At 49.1% G+C, this 23,287-nt stretch overlaps 1 protein-coding gene across 2 annotated transcripts; it reads left to right on the top strand.

Moving 5' to 3' along the window:
* The first annotated feature begins 12,029 nt into the window (after positions 1 to 12,029).
* Positions 12,030 to 20,053, top strand: Ntsr2 (neurotensin receptor 2). 2 transcript variants are annotated; one of them, XM_051181628.1, is made up of 4 exons: positions 12,030 to 12,676; positions 15,910 to 16,002; positions 18,373 to 18,463; positions 19,772 to 19,957. In XM_051181628.1, exons 1-4 carry the CDS (start codon positions 12,053 to 12,055, stop codon positions 19,807 to 19,809), a joined length of 846 nt encoding a protein of 281 aa, XP_051037585.1. In that variant the 5' UTR covers positions 12,030 to 12,052; the 3' UTR covers positions 19,810 to 19,957. The 2 variants fall into 2 exon arrangements, with proteins under 2 accessions (XP_051037585.1, XP_051037584.1); XM_051181627.1 differs by having other exon boundaries at positions 12,038 to 12,676; positions 15,910 to 16,183; positions 19,772 to 20,053.
* The last annotated feature ends 3,234 nt before the right edge of the window (positions 20,054 to 23,287 follow it).

Genomic DNA, 23,287 nt, shown 5'->3' with positions numbered 1-23,287 from the left:
GGGGGGAATGGGGAGGTGGGGGAGGGGAAGACAAGTGGCCAGGGATGTCATTTCCTTATTTATGGCTGACAGGAAGCAGAGAGCAAGGGAAAGACCAGGGACCTGTTACAACCTTCAAATGCACACTCCCAGTGCCCATTTCCCCATGAAGGCCCTGTCTCTTTAGACTTACAGAACATCCCTATCCTAGTCAGGGTTTCTATAGCTGTGATGGAAAACCCTGACCAAAGGCAAACTGGGGAGGAAAGGGTTTATCTGGCTCACACTTCCATATCATAGTCCAACACCAAAGGAAGTCAGGGCAGGAACCTGCAGGCAGGAGCTGATGCAGAGGCCATGGAGGGTACTGTTTACTGGCTTGCTACTCATTGCTTGTTCAGGTTGCTTTTATGGAACCCAGGAGCCCAGGGAAGTCTCCATCCACACTAGGCTGAGCCTAGTAAACAAAATGAGCTTCAGTCTCAAATATCACCGGCAGCTGAAGACTGAGCATTCAATACACAAACCTGTGTGTGGCACTTCTTGTTCACTCCACAACAGTCTCCCATGACAGAAAGTACATTCTCTCATAATTAATATTCATCTTTCCCAAGAAAGCTGGGTGGGTGGAGCCACACCAACATACATACAACACAACTCTGTCTTATTTTCTCCTTTCATGGTACAGTACTGAAAACCTTGGCACAGCCACTCAATTGAGTCACCCTGGTCCTTTTTGCAAAAAGAAACAATGTGGAAGAGTGGTCAAGGCTTCTGTGGGCATGCCTGCCCAAGCCAGCATCATTCTTGGCACTGGGAGATGTTGGAGATTGATGCTCCGGCAACTGGCAGGGACCCAGGGTCACCACTCAGACCAGCATGAGCCTGATGTCCACCTGGAGTTCACAACCTTTACGGGTTTTATGGAACTTTTCTACTAATTCATACTTTCTGATACATTTTTTCATGAGGAAAAAAAGAAAAAATTCTACAACTTTAAAAAACATTTTAGTAACAATAAGACACTTCACTGACTTTCCCTGACTCACCCTTGTCATAAGTTAGGGAAGCAGGTTCCTAAGCCGCGTGTGTTTTGCTTTGCTTCATTCTTGAGACAAGATCTCCGTATGTAACCTGGACTGGTCTTAAGCTTGTTGGGTTCTTCCAATTCAGCTTCCCAAGTGTTGGGACCATAGTCCTGTATCACCAAGCCCCAGTTTTAAAGACAAAGAACCCACGACCCTGACATTGTAAAAGCAGTTGTGTCAAGTGTAAGGGGAAAGGGCCAACTAAAGAAACACACCCTGAGCAGAGCCAAAGAAACACACTTTGGCCCTGCAACCAGAACCAAAGAAATGCACCCTGACCCTGAAACCTGTGCTAAAGAATAAAGAAGTACAGGTAGGCCCTGGAATCAGAGCCAGTGAAAGAAATACACCCTGGTCCTAAAATTAGAGCCAAAAGGCTAAAAAAGGACCTGTGAAAGAAACACACTTTGGCATCTGATCCTAAACCTGTGCAGAAAATCAACCAATCCCCAAGCACGAGATCTACCTAGTCTGAGCTCAAGGATTGCAATCTAATCAATCCCTACCCTGGAAATCTCCCTGGAAAAACTCCGCCCCCTAAGAAGCACTATATAAACCCCATGTCTGTTCAGCCCTGCTGGCTGTGCTGCCTCCCAGGCTGTTCTCTGCCACCTTGCTGGGGGCAGCCACTCTCCTGGATTCTCCCCTCCCAATAATTCTCTTGAATGAGGTTTGGGTGAGACCTTTCAACACGTTTGCCAGAGCAGAGATGCAGAGATACAGAGATGACCTTGAGTGGAGCCGGCAGAGCTAAATTGTTACACTTTCAGGGGGATTAGAGTCGAACTGTAACAAATTCTCCTGGGAAACCCTCTCCTGCCAGAGCAGAGCTGATAGACTGGGGAAGCCTTTCCCTGAAGCAGAGCTATAAACTGCTATGCTTACTGTGACCTGTGGTATTCCTTGGCTTCTGGGTGTCAGAATACCTTTCCATCTGAGCTGTAACATTCAGTATTCTGGTTCCCGAGTGCCAGAGTCCCCATCCATCCCATCCAAGCCGTCAAAATGCTTACATCAAGGGCAGCATTGATAATAGGGCACAAAAGCTGAAATTTCAATCCAGAGACTGTGAGCTTCAAAGCCTGGGTACCCTGTGTTCTCTATCTAGACCAGTATTACTCAGTCTATGGGTGGTGACCCCTTCAGGGGTCAAATGATCCTTTCACAGGAGTCACCTGAGACTATTGGAAAACACAGACATTTATGTTATAGCTACAAAGTGACAACGAAAATAATTTCATGGTTGGGGACACCACAACATGAGGAACTGTATTAAAGGGTCTAGAACCACTCACTGCCTTAGGAAATGACTGTTTTTCTGCATGTGATATCAGGGTACCATCTGCAGGGGGTGCTCAAGACTCCCATGCTCACTTGAGAATGGCCAGGGTGGGCCCTAGATGCCAGAGCAGGAGCCATTGTGAAAGGCTGTCCCCAGACATCCCTCCCATCCCGGTATTCGCTCTCTGCACATTACTTCCTGCAGTTTTTCTCTTAGACCCTCCCCCAACTACACACCCCTCCCCCAAGGGCAAAAGCTCTTGGACCAGGTGACCGGGGGACACAAGAGTACAGCCTGCACAGCTCCAGGCAGATACAGACCTTGTTCCCCACTGCCAGAGACCCTTAAAGAAAGCAACTCAAAAATATCACACCCAGTCCCTGACCCAGTATCTGGAAAATGGAGGCAACACCCTGCAGGCAGACATGCTCTGTAGCCTTTTTGCAATCCCATCAGCTGAAGTAGCAGGTAGGGCCTGGGGTCCCAAAGGGTCACTTCCCTGGAGAAGAGGACATGGCCCAGTCCAAGTGTGACCAGGATGGGAGGAGATCACAGAGTCAAGGAGTGGCTGGGGCTAACTAAAGGTCTTGTCTGGATGAAACCTGCACTCAGGGTAGAGTTATGGCTCCATATGTGTGTGCCCTCCTGAGAGTGCTCTGTAGGACCAACACCTAAGCGCATGTTATATCGTGTGTGTGTGTGTGTGTGTGTGTTTGTACATATATGCATGTGTGTATATGTACATATGTATGTATATATAGTACAATTTTATATAGTTATAATTTATAATATATAAAAGTGTATATATATATATATATATACACACACACCTATACATATACATACACACACACACACACACACATATATATATATATATGGAGAGAGAGAGAGAGAGAGAGAGAGAGAGAGAGAGAGAGAGAGAGACTCATGTCCCACAGCCTGGCCTTCATCTATGTACTTAATGATGCCTTCAACCCCTGACCGTTCTCCCTCTACCTCCCCAGTGCTGGGATTACATACATGAAGCACTATGCCTTGTTTTATGTAATTCTTGGGATCAAACCCAAGGCTTTGTGAATGCTAAACAAATATTCTACCAACTGAGCTGCATGCCCAGCCCTGTTTTACTTTATCTTCGAGTATTTGGCTTGCATGTATGTATGTGCATCACATGCATGCTTGTGATGAGTTCAGAAGAGGACACCAGATGCACTGGAACTGGAGAACTAGAGTAATAATGGATGGTTGTCAATCACCATGTGGGTGCTGGGAACTGGACCAGGGTCCTCTGTAAGAGCAACAAGTGCTCTTACACCTCTCCAGCCCCCAGCCCAAAATTTGATTATTTGTCCCTATTACTTGTAGCCTGTAGCCACAGGCCACCATACACAGGTTCAGTGTGAATATGAAGAACAACTACTATCTATAGAATTCCCATGGGTCTTATATCATTAGATTTTAGAAACATTGCTTTATAGTTGGGGACACTGAGGCTCTAGCAAGCTAAGCCTGCAAGGGCATGCCACATCTGGCATGTGAACCCAGGCCTTCTGGCTCCTGTACCTTGGCCTTTTGGGTCTCATATTAGACCTATGACTGCTTGATGTCTTTCAGAGGTGGAGTGCCCAGCCAAGATGAATGTCACAGTGCACGTCCCAACTAGGAATAAAAAAGAATCCCTGAGAGCAGACGGCTTGGGATGGGGAACACCCTGTACTCTCAAGCTTTGCCTGTGCTCAAACTCACCTCCCAGCCCAGCAGGGTCTATCCCTGTTCACTGTTTATTGAAATCTAACCCCTCCTCTGCCTGGCTCTCAAGCCAGGTTCTCACAGGCGCCTTCCTTGTCCTGGCAGCCAGGGACAATCACTCCTGAGCTGGGCCTCAAGAACTCTGTGGCTGGCACACTGCAGCCTGCCCACCCACAGCTGGCCTGACCTCCTTTGGGGACCAGGCTTAGTATCTCCCCACCCTACTGGGCTCTGCACACATACAGGACCCAGAAGGGCCTCTGGCCCTGAAACAGAGGCGAGTGACTCTGTGAATGTCTATGGCCAACACTGCAGGTGGGTGGTGCCAACAGAGCAGGTGCCTCCAGGACATGTGTTGCTGCCAGCTGCCCTTTCCCCAGCCCCACGGTGACTGGGCTGCTTTAACTCTTCCCAGAAGCCTGACAGCTGAGCCCGGGCATCCGGCCAGTGCATCTGCAGCTCCCTCCTCTCCTGTGTGCTCACCAGACTTTCTGAAGCCTCCCATGGCTTCTGCTTTGGTTTCTGGACTTTGTCCCAGCTCTTCTGTTTCACTGAAGCCACAACCCTGGGCACTCACATGTCCCTTGTTCAATGCAAGATCCCGATCCAGACCCTGATGAACCCCCACCGTCAGAGGGGGACATTGATTTCACTGGGCTTGCTGGTTAGGATGTCTGGGGGCACTACCATACAGTGGTCAGATTGCTTCAGAAGGCAGAAGCCTGAGCCAAGGTCCCAAGGCCCTAGAAAACCCAACTTTAGAGCCCACCCCCTTGCAGGGAGCCAATAACAGTGTATCTCCTGCAGCAGCAGGGTGGACTCTATCTCACTGCCCCCAACACACACACACACACACACACACACACACACACACACACACACACACACAGAGTCTCTTTTGCTCTGAGAAGCCAGGCTATGGTGGGACAGATCTCCACCTGTTGAATTTCTTTAGCAAATGAGCGCTTATCTAGTCCTAGAGACAGTGGGGGAAGTGACAGACAAGGGGAAAAAAGGGTGGATCTCAAGCTCTTCTGCCCCCTGATTATAGCAAGCCATTAAAGAACGAAGCTCAGCCTGTGTTTGCAATGCTCTCAGGCTTACTCTCACAGCCCCTATGTCCTACACAGTCTACAGTGAGCACAGTCAAAGCATAAGGGGCAAGCTGCGGAGGTAAGCTAGACAGTAGGTAACTGAGTCAGTAAGATGCTTGCCTCGAAGGCAGGCATGAGGACCTGAGTTTGAACCCCATGTGAGACCCATGTGAAAAACCCTGGGTTTTTCATGCTTGTGAAAACAATTAGGGAAGCAGAGACAGTGAAGATCAAAGGGGCTTACTGGCCCATTAGCCTAGTCCCACAGCAAAAAACAAGGTGGATGACACCCAAGGAATAACACATGAGGTGACCTCTGACCTAAACACATACACATACACACACACACACACACACACACACACACACACACACACACAGACACCTAACCACACATGTGTGCTACCCCCACCTCAAACACATACACCTAGCTAACCATACATGTGTGTTATCCCACCACACACACACGAGCAGAATGCAGATATCCAACCAGGGCTTCCTCAGGTTACAGAGCCAATGGGCATGGACTTGGGGGCTCCACAGGGTCTACACCAGTCCCAGTTTCACAGATGCCTGCAAGCTGAGCTGGACCAGAGAACACCATGACAATGAGACCTGTACCCTAGCACTACAGAGTTTGATCATTACAGTGGACACCAAAGTGTCTGCCCACAAAGGAAGAGGAAGTTCACATTTCAACTGAGATAGATGAGGATAGGTGCTACATTTAAGTGACATTCTGTACAGAAAGAAAAAAGCTTCATTAATCCCCAACTAACCTCAAAACCAGTTCATTTAATCAGGGTGACTGTGATTCACCAGGGCTGCATCCTCAGAGTGGTGTCACTCCTGTCCCCAGGGCTAGGCCTGCCCTAACACTTTCACAAGCATGAGTCTTTTCATGAGATATCTGCCTGTGGGACTAAGATGCATCCACAACCACCTCCCTCCTCAGCTTCCATCACTGCACTGCAGCATCTCATAAACCCCCTGCCCTGAGGACAAAGTCGAGCAAGCTAACTGGTGCCAGGTACTCTTGGGCACCAGCATCCAGGAGGCATCTTCCTGAGGATGCAGAATAGTAGAGCCCTCCCTGCTGATGGTCCAGCCCCAGCATAGCATCATGGGAGTATGCAGGGGCGCCATTTGGGTCAGGGGTAGAACCTCACAATATGTGCCCTGCACTTAAACCCACTGGCTTTTTGGGAACAGTGAGGCTCATATTTTAGACAGGGTTCTATCCTCAATACTCACTCCCAATTGGGGTGATCTCAGCCCCCCAGTTTGGGCTTTTGGGGTCTTCATCTGACCAACCTTCCCTTTTCCTGGACTTTGAATGAGATCTGACACACAGGCAAGCCAGAAGAGCTGAGAGCTTCAGAGTCCAAGGAGGCCAGGTCATATACGGTGCTGTGAATGACCACGCCTGATATGTGTCATTCCCATGCCTCTGCTTTCCTCCCTGATGAAGCAGGAACCTGAAAACACCCATGGTCAAAGCACACACTGAGCATTTTCCATCAGGGCAGAGAAGTCCCAAGTCAGCTCCAACAGCTTATAAACATGCCCCCATGAGAGCCATGGGGTAGGAGCTTGCAGGGCACTTAGCTGAATACTATGAAGGCAGGACCCTCCTCAATGAACCCCCCTGGACACAGCACCACACAACACATGTGTAAAGCATATGTGGTCTACAAACTGCCACATGCAGCCTTACCCATGACCATGGCGAATCCACAGAGCTCTTGTCCCTTGGCATCTCCCATTTAGAGCTGCAGATACGATCCTGCTCTGCCATGGCTAGTCCTGCAGGGCTCAGCCACTTCCTCATTCAGTGTCTGGAGAGAAATGACCCTCAGGGACACCAGCCCAGGGGCTGGAGGCTGCACCTAGTGACACTGGAGTAGGCAAAGCTGCTTCCCTTTACTGAGCCTGGGCCAAGTCACAAGGTCCCAGCAAAGAGCAGGGTGTTGAATTGCAAATCCTTTCCCACCTGGGGACTGGCTGACAAATACAACACCCAGAATTCAAAGATACCAGAAAAATGCCAGTTTCTGTCCACTTTGTGTGGGGCAACAAGAGGAGGGGTGCAAGGCCAGCTGGCTCAGCAGGGCACTTCAAATCACCATGTCCACTCCTGCCTTTGAGACCTATCTCAGGAGTAAGAACAAGAGACTGAGTAACTTCCAAGGCTGAGAAAGAAGAAACCCACATGGGATTTCCAGATGGAATTCCCAGATGAGACAAAGTGTAGGAGACTAATCCTCCAGCCCCCCTCCTAGTTGGGTGCAGGAAATGGTGCTCTCAAGTGACTGAAATCCACAGTCAGGGAGGTGGCTCAGTGGATAAAATTGCTATTATGTGTCTTAGTTAGGGTTTCTATTGCTCTGATAAAATAGCATGACCAAAAGCAAGTTGAGGAGGATAAAAACCTGGAAGTAGGAGCTGATGCAGAGGCCATGGATGGATGTTGCTAACTGACTTGCTCCCCATGACTTGCTCAGCCTGCTTTCTTATAGAACCCAGGATCACCAGGGATGGCTTCACCCACCTTGGGCTGGGCCCTCCCTCATCAATCACTAATTAAGAAAATGCCTTACAGGCTTGCCTCCAACTTGGTCTCATGGAAGCATTTTCTTAACTGAGGTTCCTTCCTCTCAAATGACTATAGCTTGTGTCAAGTTGACATAAACAAGCCAGCACACTGTGTAAGCGCAAGGATCTAAGTGTGAATTACTGGGGCCCAGGTAAAGTCAGTACCAACTGGAATCCTGCTGTACCTGCAAGAAGTGGGAGGTGGGGAACAGGAGAATCCCCCAAATCTTGTTGGCAGCTAGCCTGAGACTCAGGCAAAACAAGAGACTCTCTCTCAAACAAGGCGGCACCAACCCAAACAGTTGGCTGTCCTCACTTCCATGTTATGGCATACATGCATCAGCATTCACACATACACACACACACACACACACACACACACACACTATATATATACAAAAGATTACACAACAAAGTGGCAGCATTCCATGAATTCATACTCTACAGGCTTCCCACCAAATCTGAGTGAACTTGATCTCTGTGCTGTACTGTTGTGGGCTTGCTGGAGCCAGGACAGCAGGGCTTGGCAGTAGCACTGTGTTTCCCATGAGGCTATGCAGCACACTGAGTTGTGTCCTTGCACCCTTCATTACCACTAGCCTACTCAGTTCCATGCATCCTTCAACAGCTCTGGGTTTGCAATGGTTTTGACACCTTGGGAACTATGCTGAACATGAAGGCTGCATGATCGTGTATGGTTTCCCACCACACACAGAATGTTACACACAGAAAGTAGAAGTTTCAAGAGTCGACCTTGGGTCAAGAAGTGGAAAGTGACAAAGCAGACCAGGTGACAGGACCCTTAAGCTCATTCCCACAAGTCCTGGATTCTATTGGGCTCAGGTTAGCCTGAAATTGCTAGAAGGGAGGCATGCAAAGACTGACTTTGAGCACAGCTGGGGTCAGAGGTCATGGGAGTGAGTGTATCTACACAGGGCCAAGGAAAGGGGCTCAGAATATTGTCACTGAGCATGTTGATGGGTGAGGGAGGCCAGAGAGGAGCAAGTCAGCAAAGGGTTGGTGGCCCACCAGAACTAGATGGTGTTGCTGGCAAGATGGCTATTGCTGAGGTCACCAGAGGCTGTGCTCACTGGTGTATAGTGGTATGACTGTTGTGGAGGTCACCAAATGCTATCTTATTGGATTTGAAGCTCACTCCATAGGAAAGAATTCACATATGGGTCCTGTAAATCTAGTCAAAAGCTCATGGCTGGGAAGCTCATAGGCCTTACCAAGAAAAGCTATTGTTACTGGTTTGTTAAACAGAAACAACATTCTTGCTGAATAGCCTTCCAAATAATTACATTAATGCCCACCTTTGAGCAAGCTTCTCTTTGCAGTGGGCAGTGGTAAATGCAGACTCATAACTTGTCAGAATGATAAGAGTGGGTGGAAAAGCATGCCCAACCATAAGCAGGACAGATGAGGGTACAGAAAGAATTTAAGAGCAGAAGGAAGTGGGAGCACAGCGTAGAGTTTTAGGATTGACATTGAATTCTTGAGTTCAATCAATGGTGATTCCATGCACAAGGTCTGGGCCCTCATCATCTTGGTCTGAAGAGGGAAACTCTCAGGAGGTTCCATCCCTCCCTGAGGATTGATAGGCAGTTAATTGTTGCTGGGAAAGGGAGAAACATTTTCTTCAATGGTGTAGTCATAGCAAGGTACCCATGCTCCAGGAAACAAGCCCCATCTATGCAACACTGGGTCATATGAAAATAGGAGGGAGGGTCATTGAGAAGAGCAAGGGAATCAGTGTAAGGGGGTGAATATACCCCAAATGCATTACATACATGTACAAAAGTATCATAATAAAATCTGTTATCATGCACAATTAAAATGTGCCAATAAAAAGACAAAAGACACACCTTTAATCCCAGCACTCAGGAGGCAGAGGCAGGGGGATCTCTGGGAGTTGGAGGCCAGCCTGGGTCTATAAATCGAGTTCCAGGACAGCCAGGACTGTTACACAGAGAAATCCTGCCTTGAAAAACCAAAAAGAAAAAGAAAAACAGAAAAAGAGTCAGCAAAGGACAGTGGGTGGCAGAAACCACAGCCTGCCTCAGTTTCCCCTCTGCTTACCCAGCTTGTCATGTTCCCACAACCCCGGAGGTTATGCCGTCCCCTGCCATCCTTAGCTCTGCTCCATGGTCTTGCACATGACAGTGTATGATTCATACAGTAGCCCTGCAAAATTACACACAGAAAACAAGAGCTTGAAGAACTGGCCTTAAGTGGCAAAGCAGACAGGTGAGTTCAGAGATGGTGCCCTTAGCCTGGGCATGTAGAAATTGGATCTGTTAAGTCAGGTTGGTGCTCCACCCTGTGCCTCTCTGTCCCAACCCACTGAGCTCTGACACTCACTACTCAGCAAGGACACCCTGGGCCTTCCTTACTCTGGGGAGAATGGGTGTACACATCTAGAACAGTCACCCCACAACTATGACATACTCTACTGCCCACATCTGAATGCCCTGAAAGGGCCTTAAGTACAAGAGAGAAAATGCCAATGCCTCAGGACACTTCCACTAGTCTGGGCCACCAAGGCCCTTACTATTTTTAATTCACCCTCTCAAGATATTTTAAGAACTTCATGACTGACAGGTGATAAGATTGTGAGGTGTTGTACCTGTCAGGTTCAGCACTGGCCCACAGTCTGATTGCCCCACCACATACCACACTGTAAGGAAGGCATGGTGGTCTGCATCTTGGCCATTGTCCCTGGAGCTCCAAGCCTAAGCCAGGAGTTTTCACACACACTGGCCACACGCAGAAGACAGTGCTCAGCTGACATGTGTCTCACTGCTGGATCAGATTTCTGGCAGTGTGCACTGGTTGGTCAATATGTCAAGAATGGTGATGTGACCATGCCAGAAAGGTCTCACTGTAGTCCTTGTACATTATAACCCCTGGGGAATGGTGACAATTTTCGTTCTACACAGAAGCTTTGAGGTTGTAATTAGGGACACTATTGTGGAGATGCAGAAACTGTGTGTGTGTTTATGTGGGCACATGTGTATGGGGTACACATGTATTCATATGTGTATAAGCCAGGGAAAAACTTTTAGTGTCATTCCTCAGACACTATCCACTGTTTTTCAGAAACAGGGTTGCTCGCTGCCTGAAGCTCACCAAGTGGGCTAGCTATCTGGAAGCCTCGGGGATCCTCCTGCTTCCATCTCCATAGCCCTGGGATTGCAAGTGTATGCCATCACATTTCACTTTCTTGCATGGGTTTCAGAGATGAAACCTGAGTCCTTACACTCAACTGGACAAGAGTGTCCCTTATTTGACAGTTAGAATGTGCCAAGGAGGGCTGTCATCTGTGTGTCTGTATCTCACCATCCCAATCACCATTGGAACACCTCAGGACAGGGTCTATATCCTCAGCCCTTAAAGCTCAGTTTTATTCTGAACATCATCAGCTGTGGGAGGCTCTGACTTTACAGTAGCACATGGAAGTTCTCCACTACTCCCTCAGTGACTGGGCCAGGACCCAAAGAGATGTCCCTTGGACATCCCAGCTGTCAGGAATCCACAGGATGCCACCCTCGCCCTGGCAGCAACATCCACATCTGGGAGCAGCTCACAAACTCTCAGAGCATTTGTTGCCATGATTTCAGCCTTCATGCTCACCCCCTTCCATCATGACCAAGGCCTCTCTCCTCCATCCCAGGATGGTTTCTTCTTCTTCTGACCTCTGAAGGAAAAGGTCAGAGCTTGGGGCTGGCATAACTGGATCATTCTGAGAGCCACATGCTCTTCTTACACACATCGTCTCACAAACTTCCTTAGGGTTGGGCATGGTTTTTCATACCCCAGTCCCATTACTTAACACTTAGGACATGCCAGGGAGGGTCTGTTACTTATGTCTCACATCATAACTGCCACAGCGACCTCTCAGGATGAGGTCCAGTCTTCAGACTCAATCTATGTTTGACATCGTAAAACAACAAACTGACACACAAGCTTCTCAAAGCATATTTGAGTAAATAGCTACGCATGTATCAACAAACACCCAACATCTTATTGAGTCCCACAGGGGACTTAAGAATCCCCTTTCCCACCAACAAGTGCTTTTCTGGATTGAGCCGAATGGAAGAGGGATTCTAGTCTGACTCTGCCCTGAAACTCCTTTCTGGGGCGTGTCCTCCCAGCTCTGGAGGTTCCCAGGAAGGAGGAGGTGCTGGTTCACTGGGCAGCTAGCCCAGGCTCTGGGCAGTGAGAGGGAGGGAGGGAGCGCAGGCCACCACAAGACAGTGATGGAGACCAGCAGCCCGTGGCCCGCGAGGCCCAGTCCCAGCGCAGGGCTGAGCCTGGATGCGCGTCTGGGCGTGGACACCAGCCTCTGGGCCAAGGTGCTATTCACCATGCTCTACTCACTCATCTTCGCGCTGGGCACAGCGGGCAATGCGCTGTCCGTGCACGTGGTGCTGAAGGCGCGGGCCGGTCGTCCCGGGCGCCTGCGCTACCACGTGCTCAGTCTGGCGCTGTCGGCTCTGCTGCTACTACTAGTCAGCGTGCCCATGGAGCTCTACAACTTCGTGTGGTCCCACTACCCCTGGGTCTTCGGGGATCTGGGCTGTCGTGGCTACTACTTCGTGCGTGAGCTGTGCGCCTACGCCACGGTGCTGAGCGTGGCCAGCCTGAGTGCAGAGCGCTGCCTGGCCGTGTGTCAGCCGCTGCGCGCCCGCTGTCTGCTCACCCCGCGCCGCACCCGCCGCCTGCTGTCGCTGGTTTGGGTCGCCTCATTGGGCCTTGCCCTGCCCATGGCGTTGATCATGGGACAAAAGCACGAAGTACTGAGTGCCAACGGGGAGCCAGAGCCCGCCTCGCGCGTGTGCACAGTAATGGTGAGCCGCCCCACACTTCAGGTCTTCATCCAGGTAAGGGGGGGGGGGACCCACAGTGAAAGGGGAGAGCCCACTCCCTAAAGTTGTCCTCTGAACCCCCCCACATAGACACAGAGCCAGACAGACAGACAGACACACACACACACACACACACACACCTTTTAAAAAGGAGCCACAAGGTAAGCCTGTGAAATGCCCATTTCTTGTTCCATTAGACTCTGCACCTATGCCACTCCAACCATATAGCTCTGGAATGGGCTTCTCAGAAATCAAGGGGAGAGGGGCGTGTTTCTCTGCTCCTGTCTTCTGGGGGCTATTGGGTTTCTGGCTTCATTTCCTGCACCCTCCTCTCCCATGCTTACTCCACCCCCATCCCTGCCCCATTTTCTCTAGCTCTGCCTGGCCGCTCTCTGGCATTTAGGTCAACAAGTCTTTCTTTGCTCTCTCCCTTTGCAACCCTTCTTAACCCTGGAAGTGAGCTGTATTTTTGCCTCTGTCCCAAAGCCTTCTCTCAACACATTCTCCTCTCCTGCCGACTCCCCTAGCCTGTGATCTACTCCCAGAGATTTGCAGTGCCTTTTCTGAAAACAAGTCTCACCTTCCAAGTACTTCCCAAGTCTCATGTTTAGAATGGTCCTGTAACCCAGGACCCTCTGAGTTTGCCTTGTCACTGCTCAAATGGGCAGTGAGCCTGAGTAGGATGCACACTGAGGTAATGAGAGAAACCAAAGCAGCCACTCCACCATCCTTCCGGGAACTCCAAAGGACCAAAACAGGGTGTAGCTAGCATCCCTTCACTAGCCATGAGCACGCTGAGGATTTGGGAGGATAGGCACATGAAAGTGCAGGAAGGCACGCTGGCCAGTGGTGCATCAGTACACATGTAGGATGCAGGAGCTGCATAGATAACTGGACCACCATATCTTGCACACGTCGATGGCCAGGTATGGACTGTAGTCTAAAGGGAACTGCTGTGATTTCCAGGTCCTTGTGTTCCAGAACAAAGAGTTGGACTAGGGGCACACAGGCAGTGGTTTATCAGAGGGGAAAGCACTTCCATACTGCAGCAGACAGAGGACAGAAGGCGACTGCTAGAAGTGGTCAATGGCACTGAGCCAGGAGAGTGGATGGTGGCAACTTTTTGTGAGCCATTGACATAGCATCTGCCTTCTTCTACATATGTAGACGAAGGGGCTTTTCTATTGCATGCTCCTTACATGAGTCATTGGTAAGGGTCATTGGCCTTTCTCTGCCATTGGTTTCTCTCAAAATAATCTTGACATCCCTCTCTCCCCACCCTATTCTCCTACCTCAGTACAAGGCTGCAGCCCCTGGCATCCCCCGCCATTTCCTTGCCCAATCCTGTGTGTGTCTGCAGGGTCTGGTGGGTAGGGAGAGAGGATACTTGCCACCTTCCTTTTCACCCAAGAGGAATCAGGAGAAAGCATGGGAGGGGCCAGTGTGCCCACGTTTATTTGTGTTCTGCAGGGCTGCTTTATCCTTATCTGGGAAAGGGGGGCCAAATGCCTAACAATGGTTTACTTGTAATGGATTTACTTTAAAAAGAGTTTGGCACTTGAAACATCATGTCCATTTCAGCCACTAAAGGTGTGCGTGTGTGTGCATGCGCGTGCGTGCGTGTGTGTGTGTGTGTGTGTGTGTGTGTGTGTGTGTGTGTGTGTGTAGGGAAGCTGGAGGAGTCTGGTCAAGACTCTGTTTCAATTGATACAAAAAACAGGAAGAAACTTCATCCTACAGGACAAGGATGGCGAGGAAGAATGGCACCCTGAGTCAGAATGAAGGGTGTGCTGGCTCCTAGGAGGCACTTTTTCTTTTTTTTTTTTTTTGTTTTGTTTTGTTTTGTTTTGTTTTGTTCCTGCTTTGTTCCTAATCCAGAAAGGTGTGTTTGACTGTCCATTGGTGGTGTTCACATGCCTGGGTGTGCCTGAATGCCAAAAACATGGCGCCAGTGTCATGAGAATAATAAAACGTGATCCTGTGAAAGTGCCAGGGGTACAGCATAGTGGGTCCTCCGTTCACGTTTCCCCCACTTTATGTTCCCACATACACTCTAGAAGGTTGATCTCCAGTTTTCCTTCCCACCGAAGTACCTAGCCTGGGCCACCTGAGGACATTATCCCATGGTCCCATGCAGACCTCCCCGAAAGTCCCCCCATAAGCATATGAGTGACATGTGGAACCTACAGGAACTGCCCATGTGGTCTCCAAGACAACCACTGAGACAATGAGTGGGGACAGAGAACCCACTAGCCATGCATTCCCTCTACTGTCTCTGCTGTCTTTGCACTGGGTATCTCCAGGGAGCCCCACTTCACTTTGGGCCCCTTGGTGCCTTACCATAGGTTCCTTTTAATCACATGGTCCTGGAGACTGCTGCTGCTCTTCCTGAACAGACTGAGGGCACCTCTAGAGCCAACCCTCGCCACAGCCTTCTGACCGGTTTGCCAACCTCTGCAGCTATGAAAACAGACTGTGATTTCTTTAAAAAAAATTATTTTATTTTTAATATTGTGTCTGTGTCTGGGTATGTGGTATGTCTACACTGAATGCAAGAGCCTGCAGAGGCCAGAAGAGGCCATCAGATTCCCCAGAGCCAGAATTACAGGTGGCTGTGAGCTAGCTGCCCAGCATGGATGTTGGGAACAGAGCTCTGCTGTTCTGCAAGAGCAGCAAATGCTCTTAACCACTGAACCATCTCTCCAGTCTATGGAATGTGACTTTGTTGTTTGTTTTTCAAGACAAGGTTTCTCTCTGTAGCCCTGGCTGTCCTGGAACTCACTCTGTAGACCAGGCTGGCCTGGAACTGACTGACTCTGCTGCCTGAGTGCTGGGATTAAAGGTGGGCACTACCACTGCCTGGCTTATGGACTGTGATTTTAAAATGAAGTTATCCAACCAGTGGGAGTCATTTGAAGGCCCTGTTTGTTGAGCATAAAGACTGCAAAGCAGGCTGGGGCACCGAGAGTCCAAACTCCAGAGCTGAGAAGAAAGTGGAATGAGGAGCTTGAGCATCCAGTGATGTCTCTCTTTGGAACAAGTTTCTGTCTCATGTTCACAGGGAAGAACAGCTTCTCTGTGGTCTTGGGCTTATACTGTAGCATCCCAGTTCTTAGACAATCCTTAGCTTTACCTTCCAGGCCTTTTTTGTCTCCTGCTTCTGCTGATGCAGATTCCAATTACAGAGCAAATCAGATGGCTAGAGCCGCCAGCCTTTGCCTGCATGACGTTTGGAATTACCTTCACAGGTGAATGTGCTGGTATCCTTCGTGCTCCCCTTGGCACTCACGGCTTTCCTGAATGGAGTCACTGTCAACCACTTGATGGCCCTCTACTCCCAGGTACCATCAGCTTCTGCCCAAGTCAGTTCTATCCCCAGCCGCCTGGAGCTCTTGAGTGAGGAAGGCCTCCTGGGTGTCATCGCGTGGAGAAAGACCTTGTCTCTGGGTGTCCAAGCCAGCCTGGTGAGACACAAGGATGCCAGCCAGATCCGTAGCCTCCAGCACAGCGCCCAGGTTCTCAGTTAAGTACTCTATTGTAACACTCTAAGGGAGAGGAGGTTGGGTACCAGAGCTGCCTCTATCAGTCCTGAGCTAGGTGACCTTGGCAAGATATTGTCTTTCTCTAGGTCTCTTTTTCCCTGTAACTTGGAGGAGCTGTACGTTCATCCTTAGCTTTCCTTCACAAGCACAATGGGATTGTTTAAAAAGAAATGGATTTCTATGCTTGAAAGCACAGAGCTGTCCAAGGAGCAGCTCGCCCACACAGGCAGAGACCTGGCTCTATTTCAGAAAGTTGGGCTATGTGAAAAGGCCAGGAGTAGCTATAGTGAAGGACTTTAGTCTCGCAATTGTGGACTCACAGACTGGCTGGGTCTCTCCAAATCCCATTTCCCCTCTAGCACATCTGTTTGCTTGCTTGCCTTTGTTAGGATCCAGAACAATCTGGCCTTGTGAGGGACACTTTTAAAGTCACAGGAAAACAGGTTTCTTCATGCATCCATCACGCCGGAGTTGAAATCTGGGCTCTAGCTGAAAATTGGGAGGATCCGATGAGACAGGTCTGCGCTCTTTGCAACATCAATCTTGTGGGAAAAGACACTAAGAGCTGAGTGCACTGTGGTGTGACCTGTGACACAAAGTTGCTGGGTGGCAATGCCTAGCCCTAAATTGGAATGTGTTCCAGGATATATCAGGCTTCACTCTAGAGTTGCTGGGCTGGAGTTCCAAGCGTCAGTGTCTAGAAGATCTGTTCCCTTCATAGCTCTTTAGCATACAGGCTAAATAATGCCCCCAAACTTCAGGGTGTATGCAGTGATCTAGGACATATACAAGCCATAGCGTAGGGCCCAGCCAGGAGACTCCAACCCATGAGGTTTTAAGTGAGATGAGACAATTCTGCATTTCTACCAAGAAACTAGTTAGTGCTGCTGCTGTAGGGCTACACTGGGTGATTTGTTGGTGGATGATCATGGGAGGAGAAGGAAGGTCCTCAGAGTCCTGGTGAGGAGCTTCACAGGGTGCAGCAGTGGAGATGGGGACAAGATAGAGTGGGCAGTTACCAAGGAAGAGCCCATTAAAAGGCAAAATGTGCCTCGAGAAATGGCTAGAGACCTACAAGACTGACCCCAGCTAACAATTTGAGCAACAGTGGAAAGGCTACCATAAATGCCCTTCCCTGATAATGAAATTGACAACTAACTTATCCACCACCATAGAGCCCTCATCTAGTAGCTGATGGAAACAGCAGTAGACACCCACAACTAAACACTGAGCCGAACTGGATTCCAGATGCAGAGAGGGAGGACAAGACCAGGCTACAGAAACCCACAGAGATAGCTGACCTGATCAAGGAGGAGCTAATAGGCCCCCATACTGATAGCTGGGAATCCAGCATGGGACTGACTCAGACCCCCTGAACATGGGTCTCAGTTAGAAGGCTTGGGAAGTCTAAGGGACCTTGGACAGTGGAACCAGGATGTATCCCTGGTGCACAAAAGGACTTTAGGAGCACATCTCTCATGGAGGGATATTCCCTTAACCTAGAGGCAGGAGGGAAGGCCTAATCCCTACTCCAAATTACTTGACAGATTTAGATGACCCCCCCCAGAAAGCATCACCCTACATGTGGAGTGGGGGGGTATGGGAGGGGAGAGTGGTCAGTGGCAAGGGAGAGTGAGAGAGAGGGAAAGAGGGAGGGAGAGGGAACTGGGATCAATATGTAAAATTAAAAAAAAAAAGGCAAAACGTGGAAGGATAGAAAACTAAGATTGTTCTGGCTTCTGGCCTGATGATGGTACCACCATCCATCCAAAAGGAAAAGTTCTGGGACAGGCTTTGCAGAATACAAAAGGCATTTATAGTATGCAGCCTACACAGTCACTCAGGTGGGACTATCTAGCCCTATGTTGGAAGTGTATTCCAGTAATCAGTGGACGATTCTGGAAGCATGGTATGTCCAAGGACAGGGCAAGTTCATATCCAATAACTTAAAAGTTCTCTTCCCATCCTTTGGCTCCAGGAGGAGGCCACTGGAATTGCTATTGTCACCTTGGGCACCTTCCTCCCTGGACAATGATGTAACTGAGAACATGTTTGCTCTCTGTCTGCTATGTCCTCTCTCTCCCTCTTCCCCTCCCCCTCACCTCCCTCTCCCTCTCCCTCTCCCTCTCCCTCTCCCTCTCCCTCTCCCTCTCCCACACTGTCCTGCAGGAGCCATCGTGGCTGTGTATGTCATCTGCTGGCTGCCGTACCATGCTCGCAGGCTCATGTACTGCTACATTCCTGATGATGGATGGAATGAGTAAGTGTATTGAGGCTGTCTGGCCACTGAGAAGGGACTGCTGGGCTGGCCTGGAGACAGGCAATGGATCCTCAGCTGCCAAGTTTTCTGGATTTCTGGCCTATAGTCTATCTGGTCCTGCTCAGGTTCTCAGAATCTTTCAACTGGAGATGGGGAGCAAGGATTTGTGGGGTTCTTTTGTTTGTTTTTAAATTACTTTTTATTGCCATGTTAGTGCTGAGGATTGAACCCAGGTCCTCTGAAAGAGCTCTTGGGCACTGAGCCATCTCTCCAGCCCTGTTTGTTTTTATACCAAGTCTTGCTATAGTGCCTCAGCTAACCTAGTATTCTCTTAGTAACCAAGCAAGGCAATCCTCCTGCCTCACTCTCCTAAGAACTGTGATAAGAGGAATGTATCATGCCTGGCAGGATTGGAACACTCTCTAGAAACCTCCCTGACCTGGTAAAGCCCTGGGTATGACAAGGCTTGTGGATAGTCATGGCTATAAGCATCTTGACACCAGAATCCAACACCTGCAGCCCAGGAAAGGTGGCAAAAGCATGTTATTACAAGGAGAGAGATAAAGACCAACATAGTTCCATGAGCTAATAAAAACTGCATGGAAAACAAGATGTGAACCCTCTTTTATTAAAGTTAGAGAAGAGAAAAATCATGGGCTGTAAATATAGCTCATTGGTAGAGTGCTTACCTAATATGCACAAAGCCCTGGGTCTGATCTCTCTTAGTGAAGAGACACCATGACCATGGCAACTCTTATAAAGGGAAACATTTAATTGGGTGGCTTACAGTTTTCAGAGATTAAGTCCATTATTGTCATGGTGGGACACAGCGGCATGTAGGCAGACGTGGTGCCGGAGGAGGAGCTAAGAGTGGAGAAAGAGCTACATCTTGATCTGCAGGTGACAGGAAGTGAACTGGGACACTGGGTGTGGCTTGAGCACACATGAGACCTCAAAGCCCACCCCCACAGTAACACACCTCCTCCAACAAGGCCACACCTACTACAACAAAGCCACACCTCCTAATAGTGCCACTCCCTATGAGCCTATGAGCCATAGAGAATCTGTCACAGGGAGCTTGACTTCTGATAAACAAAACCTTCCCTTGTTAGTAAAGCCACATCTCCTTGACCAAACAATAACACACAGGGCTCCCAGCATCTCACTGACCTAGGTGGATAAGCACTGTCATCAGGGGTACCATCATCAGAACCAGGGAAGTCAGGAGGGGACAGGTACTCTACAGCTTGTCTTGCAGGCACTGTGAGGAGGTGACAGCCTCTAACCAGCCCCCTGGTTTCCCTCCAGCACACTCTATGATTTCTATCACTACTTCTACATGGTGACCAACACGCTCTTCTACATCAGCTCGGCAGTGACGCCAGTCCTCTACAATGCTGTGTCTTCCTCCTTCAGAAAGCTCTTCCTGGAATCCCTCGGCTCCCTGTGTGGTGAAAAACACTCCATGGTGTCTTTACCCCAAGAAGCCCCAGAGTCACCCCCTAGCATATACAGTTTTCGCCTTTGGGGATCTCCAAGAAACCCCAGCCTGGGCGAAATACAAGTATGAAGAGAATAAAACGGCTGCTTGGGACAGACAAGCCACGCCATCACTAACAGTCCAGGTGGACCTCCTGATCCAGCTCAGTATATACTGCAGGCAAGCCACATAACACCCACTGCCCTCAGCTTCCTGCCTGTGTCACAGTTAAAGAATAGGAGCCATTACGTAGTCACAAATGTGCCCAGTGCCAGGCCTGGTACTTAGCCAGTACTCAATAAATTTAGCTGGTGCTCGTTTTTGTTCTCTCTCTCTCTCTCTCTCTCTCTCTCTCTCTCTCTCTCTCTGTGTGTGTGTGTGTGTGTGTGTGTGAGAGAGAGAGAGAGAGAGAGAGTGAGAGAGAGAGAGTGTGTGTATATGCACACATGCATGTCTGTGCATCATATGTGGCATATCCAGGTGCTTGTATATGTGGAAGCCAGAGATCAACCACTGTCTTAGTTAAGGTTTCTATTGCTGTGAAGAGACATCATACTCAGTAACTCTTATAAAGGAAAGCATTTAACTGGGACTGGCTTACAGTTCTGTCTCTGTCTCCCTGGCACTAGGATTACAAGTGCATGCCACCACACCCATACATGGCTAAAAATTATGGATTATGGTAATTTTCTTAGGCTTTCTGTTGCTGTCAAGAGACACCATGACCACGGCAACTCTTAAAAAGGATAATTGGGATGGCTTGCTTACAGCTTAGAGGTTTAGCCCATTGTCATCATGGTGCAGCAGGTGTTATCATCAAGTATGCAGGCAGACTCAGTGCTGGAGAAGTAGCCAAGAGTCCTGCATCTTGAGTGTAAAGAAACAGGAAATGGTCTGTCTCACTGGGCATGGCTTGAGCATATATGAGACCTCAAAGCTCTCCTCCGCAGTGACAAAATACCTCCAATAAGGCCACACCTACTCCAACAAAGCCACACCTTCTAATAGTTCCACTTCTTTTGGAGGTCTTTATACTTGCAAAACATGGATTTTGCTAACACCCATCACCCCAGGCCTGCTACCATTCTTGCTTTAGCAGTACTGCTGGTGTGTGTTCTCTGAGCATCTGCTATAGTCCTCCATTGCTCTGTGCTCAGAGTTTAGGTACAAATACCCTATAAATTCCCATGAATGACAAACAAATACCATTCAGTTGCTGGCTGAATGGTGGCATTGATGAACGGTAGTGGAGTTCTCCAGTCTCTTCTATGTGGGGACAGCTGCCCACAGACAGACATATTCTGCAGGCTTTGGAAAACTGGTGTATCTTTAGTTTCCTGTCAGCCCTTGGACTATGTGATGTTTATCTGTGGCAGGATAAATGGCTGTGTGGCTGAGGGCAATAGCCACCCGCAAGCTGTGCAGGTCCCAGAACCCACAGGCAGTGCCATCCTGGACAAAAGGAGAACCCAGACTCAGTTTGTCTTAGCCAGGCTTAACTCCTGAGGAATGCCACCCAGTACCAGGCTCTACTTCACAGTATTGCCCTGCTGTCAAGCCAACAGCGAAATGGGGATTCTTCCTGAATGTGGAAGATGCTATAATGCAGGTAGGCAGGGCTCTGGGCTGGGAGGGGCAGGAAGGACTACAGTTCCATCTGATAGCCTATCTGCCTCCTCAAGTCCTTCCAGCCCAGCCCCCTCTATCACCCTCTCCCTGCCAGAGATCGGTGCAGTGCATACTAAGGACACACACCAATTTACATACACATGCACCACATATATGACACATGTATGTACACATAACATATATCATACATACCACATCACACACATCATACAACATACACACATCTCAGGCATTATACACGCTACACATCTTATGTACATATCACACAGGCACCACTCAATACTACACACTTGTTTCACACATACATGCCATACACACCCTACACATCCATACCTCACCATACATTACATACATGTACCACACCCATAACAATAGTCATCATGTGAACATCACACATCACAGATATATATCACATGCCCATATATCACACACATATACACACATGCACACACACACACACACACACACTCGTAGCTGTCTGAAGGGAGTAAATGGCATGGGCAAGGGATAATGAGATGCACACAGAGCAGAAGGCAGGCTTCCCTGCCTCACAGCCTGGATCACTGTGCTGAGATTTTTGCATAGCTTTGGAGGTGACTGTTTTCCAGCCCCAGAGTCCTTGAGAGCCAGCTAGAGGCACTGACTATACTTCCCAGATCCTAGTGTCATGAGGTCAGTCCCCCATCAGCCTCTCCCCACCTAAGGAGGTGGGCTAGAAGAGTTGTCACCTGAATGATAGAAGCCAGCACAGCACTGGCTGGGACCTCTGCAATGGCTGAGGGGATGACCATAAGATGGGTTTGTCCACAGATGGAAAAGACAGCCCCAACACCCTGTCACATAACATTCCCCCACATGCTACTCAACCACTACACTGGACTGAGCTCTGTCTAATGCCTGTGGCCTTTAACAGGCTCAGTGGCTCTGGCAGATGTTACAGCTTTATTCTCCTTGACTCCTGGCCAAGGCTGGGCTCCTTAGCCTCCTTGTGCCCCAGCAATTGTTCACAGAGGAGTGGCTCACAGTGTGAAGGCTGGAGTGGCCTATGAGGCCACTTTGGAAACAGGTCCTGCTGGCCTGAGTGGCCAGAAGACCCAGGCTCAGGGTGGAAATGAAGCGGCATTGCTTACCTGGACTGGCCGTGTGTAGCTGCTAAGACAGTAAATTTCCCTCTTGTGGTGGCTGCAGATCTGAAAGGCAGGCCTTAGCTGGTCTCCTAGTTAACTTTAGCTGTCAACTTAGTACAGCCTAGAGTTACCTGTAGAAGTCAGTTGGAGGGTTGCCTTGATCAAATTGGCCTATCAGCATGTCTGTGGGGCATATTTTTATTGCTGATTGATATAGCAGGGCTCAGCCCACTGTGGGTGGAACCATCCCTAGGCAGGGGATGTTGGATAATTTGAGAAAGATAGCAGAACAGAAGCTAGGGAACAAGCCAATAAGCAGCATTCCCCCATGGTTCTTGCCTTTAGTTCCCACCCTGACTTCATACAGTGATGGGTCATGAACTGGGAAGTATAAGCCAAATAAACCCTTTCCTCTCCAAGTTGCTTCAGATCAATGTTTTACAACTGCAACAGAAAAACAAACTATACTAGCTCCCCTGCTACATACCCACACATCCTACCTTGCTGTCGGTTTCTGGCAGATGTTCCTTGATGTTCTACGCTGGCAGATCTATCACTCCAATCTGTACCTCCTTGTCCCATGATCCT

This window comes from Phodopus roborovskii, unplaced genomic scaffold (genome assembly GCF_943737965.1).
Source record: "Phodopus roborovskii unplaced genomic scaffold, PHOROB, whole genome shotgun sequence".
Classification (NCBI taxonomy): Eukaryota; Metazoa; Chordata; class Mammalia; order Rodentia; family Cricetidae; genus Phodopus; species Phodopus roborovskii.
This window is presented reverse-complemented; position numbering and strand designations above follow the sequence as displayed.